The following is a 13280-nucleotide window of genomic DNA, read 5'->3' as shown; positions in this document are numbered from 1 at the left end:
ACAAAATAGCAGATGTATCCTCATTTGGAATGTGTGTCTTGAATTTGTACATTTTCCTACATGTCCAGTGATGTGATTATTGGTAATTATACAAATAAAATAATACAAAGTGCATTAAAATTGGGTATATGTCCTTTGTATCTGAAGACAGGCATTTTTCATCTTTCCACTATACATTTATTATAGATGTTTCAACAGAGGGGATATAAAATTGAAATATTAAGGTCTTAGTCTCTGTTTCCATTTACTTAAAATTCACTAAATACATGTGGACGACACTATCAACTTAATTGTACAATGAATGCATAAAAATTTAAAACTAGTTTTCAGAATTATTGCTTTGGCTCACAAGTGTTGGTCTCATACACTATTTGGTATTGCTCAGGAAGACAAGTTTCTTTTGAAATCACTTTAAATCCAAACACATCACATTATTAAAAATAATTGTTCTAGAAATAATATGCTTAAATCATAGAAATGAAGCTAAAATAAACTGTAATGGTGTGAGGAAGTTCACCATTAAATGTTATTTTAAAATGAGAAAGTTTTTATACTGATTATTTTTATGTCAGTGACTTCATGTACAAATAGGTCTATATGCTTTATCATTAGTCAAATACATTCATGTAAATTTATATATTAAACATATACTGTATGCTGAACACTGTCTTCTTGACTGTCATTTATTTTTATTTAAATGCTCCGAATTCTTTGTCAATACATCTAAATACTACAAAAGAAAGAAGAGAAGGTTGAAAAACCTAAAAATGAGTATCATGGTGCAGCTATGCAGGGAGAACTGTCAGCAGCCTGGCACATGTGCATTTAATGTGAAGCTTCTTGTCTCTAAAAATGAGAGTAAAGCTACACATGCCCCTGTGTCTGACAGAGAGAAGGGACACAAAAGAGGACTCACTATACCACCTACACTCATCAGAGGAGTAAAGGATGTTACTTCTTTGGTTTCCTGGTTTTAATGGAAAAGTATTTGTATTCACATCACTGAGTATTAGTCATTCAATAGATGAAAGGAATACTTTAAACTTTAAAGGCTACCTTGGTGTCACTTTAAAAAGTGGGGATGAGACCCTGGGGAAAGTGCTGAAATTCTGGAGAATTCATTTTAACTATTAGAAGTGGTTTAATATTTGTGAGATTGTAGTTCTGTGAGTTCTAAAGACTAAGTGCGGGAATTGATGTTTTTAACTCTCATGTTTTAGTTTACAAGTTTCATCCTTAAATCATCTATTACCGTAAATAAAGCTTCACCTCCTCTATACCAACTGTGTTCTCCCCACATTTTTTGTCTCTTTCTAAGGATAATCTATTTACATTTTCTATGCATCCTTTAAGGGGCACTTAAGATGCTTTTTGATACACTTTCTAAAATATTAAATAGGCATAATGGCTAGGAATACGTAACATTTAAGAAATGTTTCAGAAACTACAGAATCAAAGAGGGTTAAGGAACAAATTTCATCTCTCTCTTCCATGTTATTTTATTAGTCAAATAAAAACTACAGTAGACAATTTAACATAAAATACTAATAAATATCTGGGGGCTGTCATCTTTGAGAAGTCTCTACTATAAACACCAGAAACAACTCAATTTACTTTATATTTCCACATAGAAAGTTTGGAAAAAGTTTGGAGTCTTATGTGAGATCAAACCTTGTATCTATCATAAATAAAAGGAAATCATAAATGAGAAATATTTTAAAAGGAAGAAATATAGGACAAAAAAAGAAATTCATCTTAAACATGTGATCAAGCTACTCTGTGTGACCTTTGAAATTGAAGATTTGGCAATTAAAATTTTAAAGTTCTTCCTCTTATTACCTACCTCTTGAACACAGTGTCCAAAACTGCCTAATGGAAAACAGATTTCTCTACGCAGCCTTCCTTGCTGTTCGGATTGAATGAATTCAACTGGAGATATTGGTTATGACTTTTTTTATTCTTAGTTTCTCTTGGAAAGATAAGCATTTAATAATTCCCGAAAATGGTAAATACTTGCGAAGAGAAAGGTCTTACTTTATGAATTTAATACGTAGTGGCACTCTTTAAAATTATGTGTAATTTATGCAGCGAAATGGAATACTATCAAAGAGGAGACAATCCAAGGAAAACCTTAGAAAATGATAAACGCGTTAAAAAACGATACGCAACCGTCAGAAGGTTCTCTCCTAATGTCCCACTTCGCTCAACAAACTATGGTGAAAAGATAGGGCGGAGGTGAAGGGTCGCTTAAAACAAAAGACTTCCTTTCCCACTCCCTTTTCCTCTGTTTCTTTTGCCAGAGCTTGTTGCAAACTCTTGGAACACTGTTTAAACATAATACATTTGGTTACTTTTATTCTTGCAGGGATTGTGGTGGGTGGTACCCAAAGCTGACTGCTCTTGGAGTAACAGAAAAAGAGAAGTAGAAACTTTTCAAAAAGGCAAAAAACAAGAAGGTTACTATGCCCGCGGAGGTTCTAACAACAAAAAAGTAAAAGACACTTTACTTAAAGGTACAGCTCATTTCACTGTCCGGGCTCCGTGCTTGGTAGCTGAGAGAAGGCTTGCCTCGCCTCTGGTTTCTAAAAGATCGCGCGGAGTACAGCTCTAGAAAACTGTAAGTTGGGAGCGTTATTCTCGGATTTATTCTGCTTTGCGAAAGCTGCGGTTGCTAAAAGCAGAGCGTCCACAGCAGCACACAACTCTGCTGCCATCCTCGTTCTCCTCCTAACATCTAGCGCGAGCTCAGAACCTGGAGGGAATCCTGGACCAGCAACCTGACTCCGCTCGGCACCGATTGGCTCCTGCCTCGGACCCCGCCCCCGAGGCCGGGGCGGTCATTTCACCAGGACCCGCCCCTTGGCCCTGGGAATCGCCTCCTGGCAGGCCGGCTGTGCCTGCCACTCAGCCCGAGTGGCGGAGGCTCTCGGCTCGGAGCCCCGCCCCCTCCCCCCTAATTGATATTATTGGAGTGTGGAGCAAGCGGCCGGTCTGCAGTCGGAGACTTGCAGGCAGCAAACACGGTGCGAGGGAACAGGAGTGGGGGGGGGAAATAAAAAAAGCTAAACGTGGAGCAGCCGATCGGGGACCGAGAAGGGGAATCGATGCAAGGAGCACAATAAAACAAAAGCTACTTCGGAACAAACAGCATTTAAAAATCCACGACTCAAGATAACTGAAACCTAAAATAAAACCTGCTCATGCACCATGGTTTTTCAAACTCGGTACCCTTCATGGATTATTTTATGCTACATCTGGCTGCTCCGCTTTGCACACACGGGGGAGGCGCAGGCTGCGAAGGAAGGTAAGGTGATGGGAAAGCAAAGTTTGTTCCGACTTATTTATTTAGCTGTCTACCTGCACAAGCCAGCTCGTCCGCGGCGCCGCCGGCCGCGCCTCCGGCGCCGGGCGACCCTCCCCGCCGGCTCCCCGCCCCCTCACCGCTGGGGCCGCTCCTGGCGGACCAGCGAGCAGGAGCGGCCCCAGCGAGCGAGAGCCAGGGCTGCTCCGAGCCGCCTGCAGCCCTGTGCCCGGGGCCGTCCATCGGACGGGTGCGGGAATTCTGGCGCGAGCAGTCTGGAGGGCGTGAGCAGCAACGGGGGTGGGGTGGGGTTGGAGGAACGGCCGGCGAGCTTATTTCTTAGTACCTCAGGCGGGTCACATCTCTCTCTAGCTCTATCTTCATTCTCTCCTTATTCGCCTTCTGTGGGAGCTGCGGCCAGAGTTAGGTTGGAGACTGGGAAGTGCAGCCCCTACCGTCTCCGCCAGCCCGCCGGCGAGTGGCGGGAGCCCGGAGCCTTCCCAGAGGGACCGAGACTTCGGTGAGCTCGGAAAGCTCGGGTTACTAATGAAGTGCTCACTGCGTCGGAGGCGGCGGCGCGGTCCTGCGGTTGGCGCTCGGCCGCCAGCGCGGAACAATAACGCCGCGGAGGTGAAGCGCGGCGTGCGGCGCGCGATCCGCGGGCCTGGGATGTCTCCATTCAGCGCGCGCTGCGCGTCAGGCCCAGCGGTGGTGGGGGCAGCTGCAGTCCAGCGGGCTTGGTCGGGCGGTGGAGGCAGGGGGCGGGCTGGAGCTGTGCAATTTGTAAGGAGATGCCGCTTGGGCGACTCCAAGTCCCCAATTATTTGCCCGGTAGTCCAGCAATTGAGAAATCCGAATGGCCAAACCTTGCCAAAGACCTAAACCCTGAGGGTTGGTTCTGGTAGGAGAAGGCAGGTTTTATTTGGCAAGCTATTATAGATAAGCCTGTATATGTTATGTTTTCCTTCTCCTTTGAACCTTTGACAGAAGGTAAAATACCTTTCGGTGCCTGTAGTTGGAGCTGGGGAAAAATAAACCCTAGCAATGGAAGTCTCTTGCTTTTGAGCAGTGTCACAATCCCACCCTGAACTCCCCCTCATCCCGTCGTCCCTGGTCTTTCAAACTGTGTATGTAAGTTTCATTTTTCGATCTCTTAAAAGCAGAAGAGAAATAATTACTTATTCCTGATATGCAGAGGGAGAGGAATCTGTTTTCAAATTTAGGTCATGGTGGTTATCGGGCGGGGGGTTGGGGGGCTTACATGTAGGTCCTTGATTCATCTATTTCTGAAAACTTAGTGCGGCTTTTCTTTATTCTCATCGTGCAACCCTCTTAGTTCACTCAAGCCCCCCTCCAGCCCGGCGCCACATTCTAGTCCTTCATTCATCCTGACCTTCTGACCCCACTTTCCACATCTGCAACCTGTATAGATGCTGAACCCATTCAGAGAACCCCGTGCCTCCAAGCTGGCGATTACGTGTTTGCAGATGGACGGACATCTGCTAGAAAGGCACACTCATCCCCTCCAAAACCACATTTCTACTCCCCTGACGTTAGCGATCAGAAACCTTCAGACCTGGCATCCTGTGATTCCTCTGGAATAGCGGACCAGAGGAAAAGTTTTCACCGCCGCGGCGAAGCCCCGCGCGCGAACACACGCAGACTCGGGCTGGAGTTGGGACTATAAATAACTGCATCACTAGGGGGAGAGGTTCCTGCAGCCAGAATGTCTGGTTCGCTTTGCTCTTCTGGGTACAAGCTACGTGAAGAGGATTCTGATTCTAGGAGCCTGAATTCTTTAGATGCAGAAGTGATATATATAAAAGGCGCGGGGGCGGTGGGAGGGAGGGTGGTGATCGGTGGCTGGTGGGCGGCGAGTTCGCCCGGCTTCTAGGCGGCGACGCTTCCAGGGCGCAGCGGCGACCGAGAGCTGGCGTTCTAGGAGCCCACTAGCCCCGAGGCGGCCCGCAGTACCCAAGGGCTAGCGCTGGGAACCGCTTGGAGCAGGTGCCCGGCCTCCTGGGGCATTTGGGGGTGACTAGAGGAAGATAAGAAACCCCCTTCCCTCACTTTCCTTGTGCACGTTCTCTCGGGTAGGTCAGTTATCATCGCTACAGGGAGCGCGTGTCAGACTGACGCTTGGAGGCAAAGTGCAGCTGCTACTTTTTCTCTGCGTAAAAGCCGCCGCCGCCGGCTCTTCCTGAGAGGAGATGCTTCCCGAAAGCCACTCTCCTCTTCCCGACTCCTTCCCGAGCGAGGGCGCCACCGGCTCCCTGGAGTGCCCAGGTCTGGCAGAGGCGTAATGGATGCTTGGCGCGGCTGGCGCGCCAGTCTGGCAGTCCCTGCCCCGCCCCTCCGACGGCCCCGCCCCAGCCCCGGGACGCCAGCCTTTGCCCACGCGGTCCTTGCCTGTGTCAGCCAGGGCGCGCCCCAATCTAGCCCCTCTCCCATCACCTTTCGGCCCTCACAGCGGGGCGCAGAGTCCCGGAGTCCCAGGCCTGGTCCCCAGCGTCCGGGTGAGCCGAGGGACTGACTGCACCTTCGCGGGCGCAAAGGGAGGTTGGCACTCTGCTCCGAGCGGGAAGGGAAACGCGGTCTCTTGAGGGTTTAACCAGAGAGCCCACCGAGCAGAAGAGAGACGCACTGATCACTTGAGAGCAGCTTCTGATTAAACCTTCTCGGGCCGGTTTCTGTTTTGTTTTAATTTGTTAGTTTGTTTCTCTCTTAACTTGTTGGCCATCACTGCTCTCTGCTTAGGTCCTTAGCTTCCACCCCCAGGCTGAGCTGAGGGGTTGCAGAATGGCAATAAACGGTAATCTCGCAATGTTTATTTCACACTCGGAAATGACCCAAGAAGGTCACTTGGTTTTAAAATCCTGTTGTCTATATTCAGCACACAAGAAAAATAAAATAAAAATAAAGAAAGCATCTCAAAAAGAGTAGAGTACCTGGCCACCCACATTGTTTCCTTGTGCTTCATCTGTATTGTTGAGGATAAAAATAAACTTTAAAAATTACTTTTTATATAAATTCGCTAGTCCAACGATTTATCGATGTTACAAGTTGAAATACAAATTGGTATTTTAAAAGTGTCGTGTGTGTGTTTCTCATTTGAAAGGGAGTCAAATGTTTCTGATCAAGTTTTTTTTTTCTTTTTTTCCTGTCAAAGTCTCCCTGAGAGTCTTAAGTGTAAAACACTAAACAAAGAAACAAACAAACAAAAAATCCTAGTGTCTCTATATCTGTTTTCATTTACAGTTAGTAATCTTGACTAGTGTGAAGGAATTAAACACATAATCAACTGTTCCTTTAAACACATAATCAATTGTTCCTTTGTTTTCTTATCGTAACAGATTTTTCTTGTCTTTCAAATGCATATTTTTATCCCTAGTGATTGGGTTGTATAATTATTAAACGTTCATATAAGCATGTATTTTAAGTCAAAATTTTAACATTTTGCTGAGACTGATGTTAAGCTTATTGACATACTTAAAATATATTGAGTATTATTTCTGAACAAATTGATGCATTTGTCAAAATGGTGTAGAGTCAGATAAATATTTTTAAAGTGTAAAAACTCATGTAACTCTGAAACCAGTTTGACCAAAAGAGTGAGTGCTTTAGAAGAAATTGTCCAAAAAAGAAATAAAATGTATCAAATAGAAATATTATGTGTATTAATATATGACATTCTAATGCATTCTCATATTGATAGTATCAGGAGCATTTATACCACTTTATATTACATATTAAATTAATTGCATTATGCTTTTTGATAGCATAAAAGTGAAATACAACTGTTTAGAAGTCAAGTCAGAGTTTATACCATTTTAAGAATTAGCTATCACTTTGAAAATTTAGAAATTAAAGAAAAAAAATGCCGAAAAAACTGATGTTTGACTAACCTGAATAAAAATCTTGCAAATAATAGGCAATTTAGTTTTCTGATAACATTGCTTAACATAGTTTTAACATTTCTGTATTCATTTTAGCTTAAGAAAAGACACTGTATGTGAAAATATTTTTTTAAAAGATAAACTCCAATTATCAAAAGACAATAGAAAATACTGCTGGCAGAATGTTACAAATTAATGACTGGATCAAGAGTAATGTAGGAATTATACCTTATTATGTTCGTATGTTCATTATATTTGATAAAGTTCTAACAGCTCAATGGTTTACAAAACTCTAATATATAGTTACTGTAGAATTAATATACCACATATAAAATTTCTACCCTCACTTTTATTCTAATATTGCGGTTTAAGATTTATTTTAATATTGTAATTAAAGAATAGCAAATATAATATTGGTGTCTTAGTATCTTTTTTCCTTTAAGGAAGTGGAATATTCATGTATCAGGAGGGTGTTCATATCATTCATTTACATAAATAACTACATATCTTAAGTCATAAAATGATAGTCATATAAAAAGATTCACCTTAAAAATGTTTACATGTGTACTTTGTGCTTAAGTGTTTCATGTAACATCTGGAAATACAACTTTCTTTTTCAGTACTACTGCTGGATTCTAAAGCACAACAAACAGAGTTGGAGTGGATTTCCTCTCCACCCAATGGGGTAAGTTTTTTTCATCATAAAATATCACTATTTATTTTTAAAACTAAGAAAAAAAACGTTTCCCTTCCCTCCAGGGTAATTATTCACATATTTCATGTATAAACTGTTCAATTCCAAATATCTTGTCCAGTATTATGTTGTATTTATAATGAGACATTGAGTACTCTGATTAGAGAAGGTATACTTAGAACTTAGGGAAATGGAAAAAACAAAACCTCATAACCATAGTCTTTTGAGTTCTTATTGTGTGGAATAATACCTCAGGGTCCAGGCTATAAATGCTAACTAATTACAGCGAACATTCCTTCCACAAACTCACTTAAACCTCTTTAGTTGCTTTATATTTCTAGTATAATCACCATGTCAGTGGTATATAATTCTTTAAAACAGTAAGTAATCAATCTATTTTCCTCTTTTTAAAACAGTTCTGGCATCATTCAAAATGTACTTTGAAATATAACTAAAAACATACTATGTTCAACATTTTGGTGTACAATTTGCTGTAACATACTATATAGATTCTCCAAATTTATATTATGTACTATCCGCTGTTATTTAGCAGAAATTATGGCAAAACCTGCACATATTACAATAAAAATCTGCAACAGATATGAGTGACAATTGTCCAATAATAATCTACCGAAATATTAGTAAATCTTTAAAAATACTAACAATTATTTTTCATCTGTAAATACAGCTCAGTATCCGTGTCTTCAGGTGTTATTTTTAATTGTGAGAGAGGGCACATTCTTTATTACTTATCGAGGAAGAGGGCTCTGAGAAAGGAGAAGATACCCTATTGCTATTTAAGTTTATCTTTGGCACCTTAAAAAAAATCTGAAGTCAAAAGCGTGTGGAGTATAAGTTATGATATAAAAACTGTAGCATATTTTGCAAGGAGAATAATGAAAGTTTGAAAGAGATTGTTGAGATCATGAAATCAACATGTCAGGAACTGAAAGTTTAAGAATGTAAAATATGAACAAAACAAATCTATTTAAAATACAGTTTTCATTAAATTTAATTTTTAAGAGATTTCTTTCTTGCATATTGTGGTTATCTGTATTGGTTATGATAAATTATCAACAAATGACAACCATTTTACAGATTAAATGTAAAAATTCCATGAATTGGAGGTATGAATATAATACCTTTCTTGAGAGAAGTGGTTTCTGTGAGTAAAATAATATACGTTATAGACAGCCATTCATGATAAAAAATGAAACACCTTTCTTGCCAATGACAGATGTAGCCCATTTTCTACCATCCATCAATTAAAACAAATAGAGATAGAGGATGGTTTTATCTCTGAGGAGAAGTAAACTGATATATGATTGTAGTATTTCATCCATGTAATATACAAAATGACAAATTGTGACTGTCAATGTTATCTTGGACTCAAATGGGCATTTTATCAGTCCAAATTATCTTAACAGTTAACCCTACATATCTGTAGGCATCAACATGTAATATTAGAAAACAATTGATCGACGATATTTTCTGTATTTGTGCAATAGATTAGTTCACATGTGACTAAATACCTAACTGTAAAGAAAATGTTTCTGAGACATAAGTTTTGAGAAAACATTTCTATAAACATACTATAAAAATGCAGTGTCTGAATGAAGACATTTTTCCCAGTGGCATCATTTGTGGAAATGTTCATAATGTCTTAGAAAGTGAGATAATAAAACAATAGTTGTGTTAAATGAATTTATGTAGTCTCAATGTTTGTAATCTACATCATAGTTTTCCTGAAGCATTCTCCTCTGGAATAAAATTTTAAGTAAAAATAAAAATTAGTTGGGTTTCACGGGTAATAAAATTGATTTTTCTTACACAGAATAAAAGAATAAATTTGTTCTTGAAGTTAGATAAAGAATTCTTGGGATATATTCTTTTAAAATATCTTTGGTTTCTTCAAATTGGGGAGTTGTTCAAAAGGAACACATTTATCTTTGGAGCTTTTGATTTTTTGGTATATATCATTACTAGTTTTATTTCTTTTTGTAATTTCAGTCTAATGAAGAGACTGAAATCTACCCATCCAAATGGATGCATTTGGTTATATTTGGCTGATTGCCATTCAGACTGTAGGCAGCTAACTGAAACAAAGGGAAGATATGCACACTGTTAACTAGTCACAAATGCCAGCTGAACTGAGTAAAAACTGAACATTAAAATGGGTTCTTTACTACATTTGAGTACCTTTCATCATATTAGGCTGTGTGTAACAAAATCATACCAAATATGTAACATCACCAAAGAAATTTCTGAATTGTATTATATTGATAATTTATCAATCTTGTTAATTTTCTAAGGACTAGTTTTAAAAGTATACGTTAATGTTGTACAGAACATTTAAATAAATCAATACTCAAATCAGGTATTTTAAATAAAACTATTTACCACATGATTTTTATTTTCTCATCTTCTTTTCTTGAAACAATAGTTTAAATATTGTATGCTATGCAACTTTGGACTTGAACACAAATGTTTTGCATTTGGCATTTTTAATTGGGGAAATTAATACTAACAGATGACAATTTCATTATTAAGACATCATAAATACAAAGTGGGAAATTTTTTAATAATTGTAAGAAAAAACATATACTACTATTCATTTAGGCTTTTAAGGCTCCTAGGTGAAATGCTTTTATTGATTAATGAGCGGCAGAGAATATTATATATGGTTTAATAGTTTGAAATTGTTGCAAATTCTGACAAATGCACTTTTTTTCCTTTTATGAGAAAATATTTAATATAGATTTGTTTGTAGTGTACATTATATCAACATATAAATGGACATTTTTAAACATCTGATATTTTTCCTGTCAGAAAGTGACTAAATATGATCCAGCATGCAGATTTGCTGTGTATATTTGATTGTCTATTGAAAGCAATTTATTTATAAAAATGAATCATACTCTTATAACTACTTATTTATAGTTATGTGGCTTTGTGTACAATATTATATATAACACTGGAATAAATAAATAGCTCTGTAAAATGTTACTTGCTTACATCTCATTTTGAAAAGATTGTAAAATATTCCAAATTATAAATATCAACATGTTGTTGAATACTTTTACATTTCAGAGTACTGTTGGCATTTTCTTCTTCATGTTTTTAAGTACTCTGTAATCGTAAGTAAGATATGGACACTTAAAATGTCAACTGAGTTATCAAAAATCCTGCCAGGCATCCATATGTATATACTTTCACTGGTAATTTAAATAATTGTGAGCTTTAGTCTATAAAAATTATAATCTCAATGAAGAATGTAAACATAAGCAAAGATGTAAAAATAAAAACACTAATATACTCCCAAAAAGATATTAAACAAAATGAAATATTTATTGTATGTATACACAAAGCAAGCAGCGTAAGTATGTTCCACCACCAGGATGAAGCAGAACCTGGAATCCTGCATTCTCTGGATTATAGTTTTGCCAGGATAAGAATCAACCTAACTTTTTCGAAGATCCTTGTTTGTGAAGTACTTGCACTTTCAAAAGCAGAATGTTATTTTTTGCTGAATGCCTGATGAACTTTTTTCAACTTTTGCAGTGGGAAGAAATTAGTGGTTTGGATGAGAACTATACCCCGATACGAACATACCAGGTGTGCCAAGTCATGGAGCCCAACCAAAACAACTGGCTGCGGACTAACTGGATTTCTAAAGGCAATGCACAAAGGATTTTTGTAGAATTGAAATTCACCCTGAGGGATTGTAACAGTCTTCCTGGAGTACTGGGAACTTGCAAGGAAACATTTAATTTGTACTATTATGAAACAGACTATGACACTGGCAGGAATATAAGAGAAAATCTCTATGTAAAAATAGACACCATTGCTGCAGATGAAAGTTTTACCCAAGGTGACCTTGGTGAAAGAAAGATGAAGCTTAACACTGAGGTGAGAGAGATTGGACCTTTGTCCAAAAAGGGATTCTATCTTGCCTTTCAGGATGTAGGGGCTTGCATAGCTTTGGTTTCTGTCAAAGTATACTACAAGAAGTGCTGGTCCATTATTGAGAACTTAGCTATCTTTCCAGATACAGTGACTGGTTCAGAATTTTCCTCTTTAGTCGAGGTTCGAGGGACATGTGTCAGCAGTGCAGAGGAAGAGGCGGAAAACTCCCCCAGGATGCACTGCAGTGCAGAAGGAGAATGGTTAGTGCCCATTGGAAAATGTATCTGCAAAGCGGGCTACCAGCAAAAAGGGGATACTTGTGAACGTAAGTAATATGTCCTATTAAAACTCTACTTTGTCTTTTTACATTTCAATATCATACATTTTAAACATTAATAGTTACTTGAATAAGTGAATCTGCTCTGTACCAGAAGCGCGTTTCTACTGTTCTTAAACAAAGTCACCGTTGAACTTAGTGATTGCCCTACGGTAGCATCTGCACTAAGTGTATATAATCAATATGGGTGATAAAGATATTTGTTACTAAAATTTAATGTGTCCTATGCTTAATATGGAAGTCAATAGTTGCACGTTGGGCTATGGAGTTTAGAGAGGAGTCTGGGTAGTTGAATTTGTAGCCTGGCAAGACTGAGGTGACATTTAGCAGGATTTAATGAGATGCCATTCCTCCTATTTTTAAACCCATATTGTCTGGGCCCTTGAGTAGCAGTAAATAGGAGGTTAAGAAGGCTATGAATAAGAGCTCTAGTGACAGGCGGGGCGTAAACGAATACATTTATAAACTTTTAGATTTATCTTATATAAATACTATAACTTTGATACAAAATTTTCAAATTTCACTTACTAAATCTCTGTGGTTACTTCTGCGAAAGGTGTGATTTTTATTTTTGGACTAAATACAAAAATGACCACATTTTTGTGGCAGTGGGCCAAAGTAAAGTTTTAGTTATTATAGTACATCAATTGCATGTTTTGAAACAATCACATATGAATTAGTAAACCTTTTTCTTTGTTTTATAAAATCATTTTTTTCTCTTTCCTAGCATTATGTGGCTAAATATTTAAAAATATGTCATGTGGGCCTTCAAGATTGATAGATATTGTTTCTAGGTTTCATGAAAATAAATTATAAAGTTACATTACTAGTGTATCTTTTTAACTTATGATATATAAAACATAATACATTAAAAATAACACTTATATCTATATATATATATTTTACCCCAAAGCCAGAAGCACAGGCTTTATACTTACAGTTCTTAGTTGAGCTAAAGGGGACCACTGATAATAATAGCTATTATAACTAACTTTTATTGATAACTTAGTATGTGCAGACATTCCTCCATTTCCTTTACATACACAAGCTTATTTAAAAAGGTGGATATCATTATCATTTCTATTTTATACAATAAAAAAATAGAGGCTATCAAGATATCCAGTTACATTAGTAATATTTGTCTAA

The 13280-nt window shown here is 38.3% G+C and overlaps 1 protein-coding gene across 6 annotated transcripts in view; it reads left to right on the top strand.

The window, feature by feature from the left end:
• Positions 1-2963: 2963 nt before the first annotated feature.
• Positions 2964-13280, top strand: part of EPHA7 (EPH receptor A7) — a 179840-nt gene continuing 169523 nt past the window's right edge. For all 6 annotated transcript variants that reach the window (XM_033234640.1, XM_033234643.1, XM_033234642.1 and 3 more), the window contains exons 1-3: positions 2964-3304; positions 7818-7882; positions 11453-12122. In XM_033234640.1, the coding sequence (XP_033090531.1) occupies positions 3208-3304; positions 7818-7882; positions 11453-12122 (832 nt within the window). In that variant the 5' untranslated portion in view covers positions 2964-3207. The remainder of the gene's footprint in view (positions 3305-7817; positions 7883-11452; positions 12123-13280) is intronic.

This window comes from Trachypithecus francoisi, unplaced genomic scaffold (genome assembly GCF_009764315.1).
Source record: "Trachypithecus francoisi isolate TF-2019V2 unplaced genomic scaffold, Tfra_2.0 Lachesis_group15, whole genome shotgun sequence".
In the NCBI taxonomy this organism is placed as follows: domain Eukaryota; kingdom Metazoa; phylum Chordata; class Mammalia; order Primates; family Cercopithecidae; genus Trachypithecus; species Trachypithecus francoisi.
The sequence above is the reverse complement of the archived record's forward strand: the minus strand, read 5'-3'. Positions and strand labels throughout refer to the sequence as shown.